Below are 842 nucleotides of genomic sequence, written 5' to 3'. Positions count from 1 at the left end.
GCACTGTGGTGTAAATATACTAATGACCCTTTACCAACAGGAATGTTGGATGCCAAGTTTGAAATCATTGGCCAAGGGCATAGTTTGAAGGTGCAGAGCTTGCAGTATCGCCTTCAAGCCTCTTCTACGATGACCGCCGCCTCCTCCACTCCCAGCCAACCAAGTTCGACTACTTTGTCCATTTGAGAAGGTGGGAATAGACCACATGGGCCCTTTGAAGGTAAAAGGGTGGGTAGGACACCTCCTCATCATCACCTGTCTGACCAGCCATACAGTATACATTGGCTACTGCAGCGGGCTGGACGCAGACACCTTTATACTTTTACTTCGAAGATTCGCTGCAACCCATGGCGCTCCATCGAGGATATACAGCGACAACGCCATGGTGTTCAGAGCAGCCAGCACGTTCCTGCATGAGGTATATAAGGAGGACGTCACTCAGCAATTCCTGTGTGAGCGTGGGATTCGATGGACATTTCAGACCCCACGATCTCCCTGGAAGGGGGGTTTCTTTGAGAGGATGGTGAGAGTAGTCAAGAGGGCCCTTGCCACGATGTTACGACATGCCATCTTCTCGGAGGAACAGCTGATGAGGACCCTCACCAAGGGAGCTGAGGCGGTGATTAACAAAGACCGCTGATGTATGCCGGCGACACCAGGGAAAACGAAGTCCTGACACCTTCCCATCTCATCCGGGGCGATGTGATTCGCCTGTTGCCTCCCGTAGTGCCTCACGAAGAAATGTATGCCGTGTTAACCACCCGACAGCTTCATCACAAATACTTCCGTCTAACAGAGACTCTGGAGAGGTTCAAGACCCTCTGGAGGGACAGGTATTTGAA

The 842-nt window shown here is 51.7% G+C and overlaps 1 protein-coding gene across 1 annotated transcript; it reads left to right on the top strand.

Annotated features, from left to right (window-relative positions):
* The first annotated feature begins 205 nt into the window (after positions 1–205).
* Positions 206–640, top strand: LOC136844063 (uncharacterized). The gene has a single exon (XM_067113078.1). It carries the CDS (start codon positions 206–208, stop codon positions 638–640), a length of 435 nt encoding a protein of 144 aa, XP_066969179.1.
* Positions 641–842: the final 202 nt, after the last annotated feature.

This window comes from Macrobrachium rosenbergii, chromosome 12 (genome assembly GCF_040412425.1).
Source record: "Macrobrachium rosenbergii isolate ZJJX-2024 chromosome 12, ASM4041242v1, whole genome shotgun sequence".
Lineage (NCBI taxonomy): Eukaryota > Metazoa > Arthropoda > Malacostraca > Decapoda > Palaemonidae > Macrobrachium > Macrobrachium rosenbergii.
This window is presented reverse-complemented; position numbering and strand designations above follow the sequence as displayed.

Bases quoted from the DNA above. Each gene is read 5' to 3' on its own strand.
- LOC136844063 (XM_067113078.1), top strand. From the start codon at position 206: ATGGGCCCTTTGAAGGTAAAAGGGTGGGTAGGACACCTCCTCATCATC.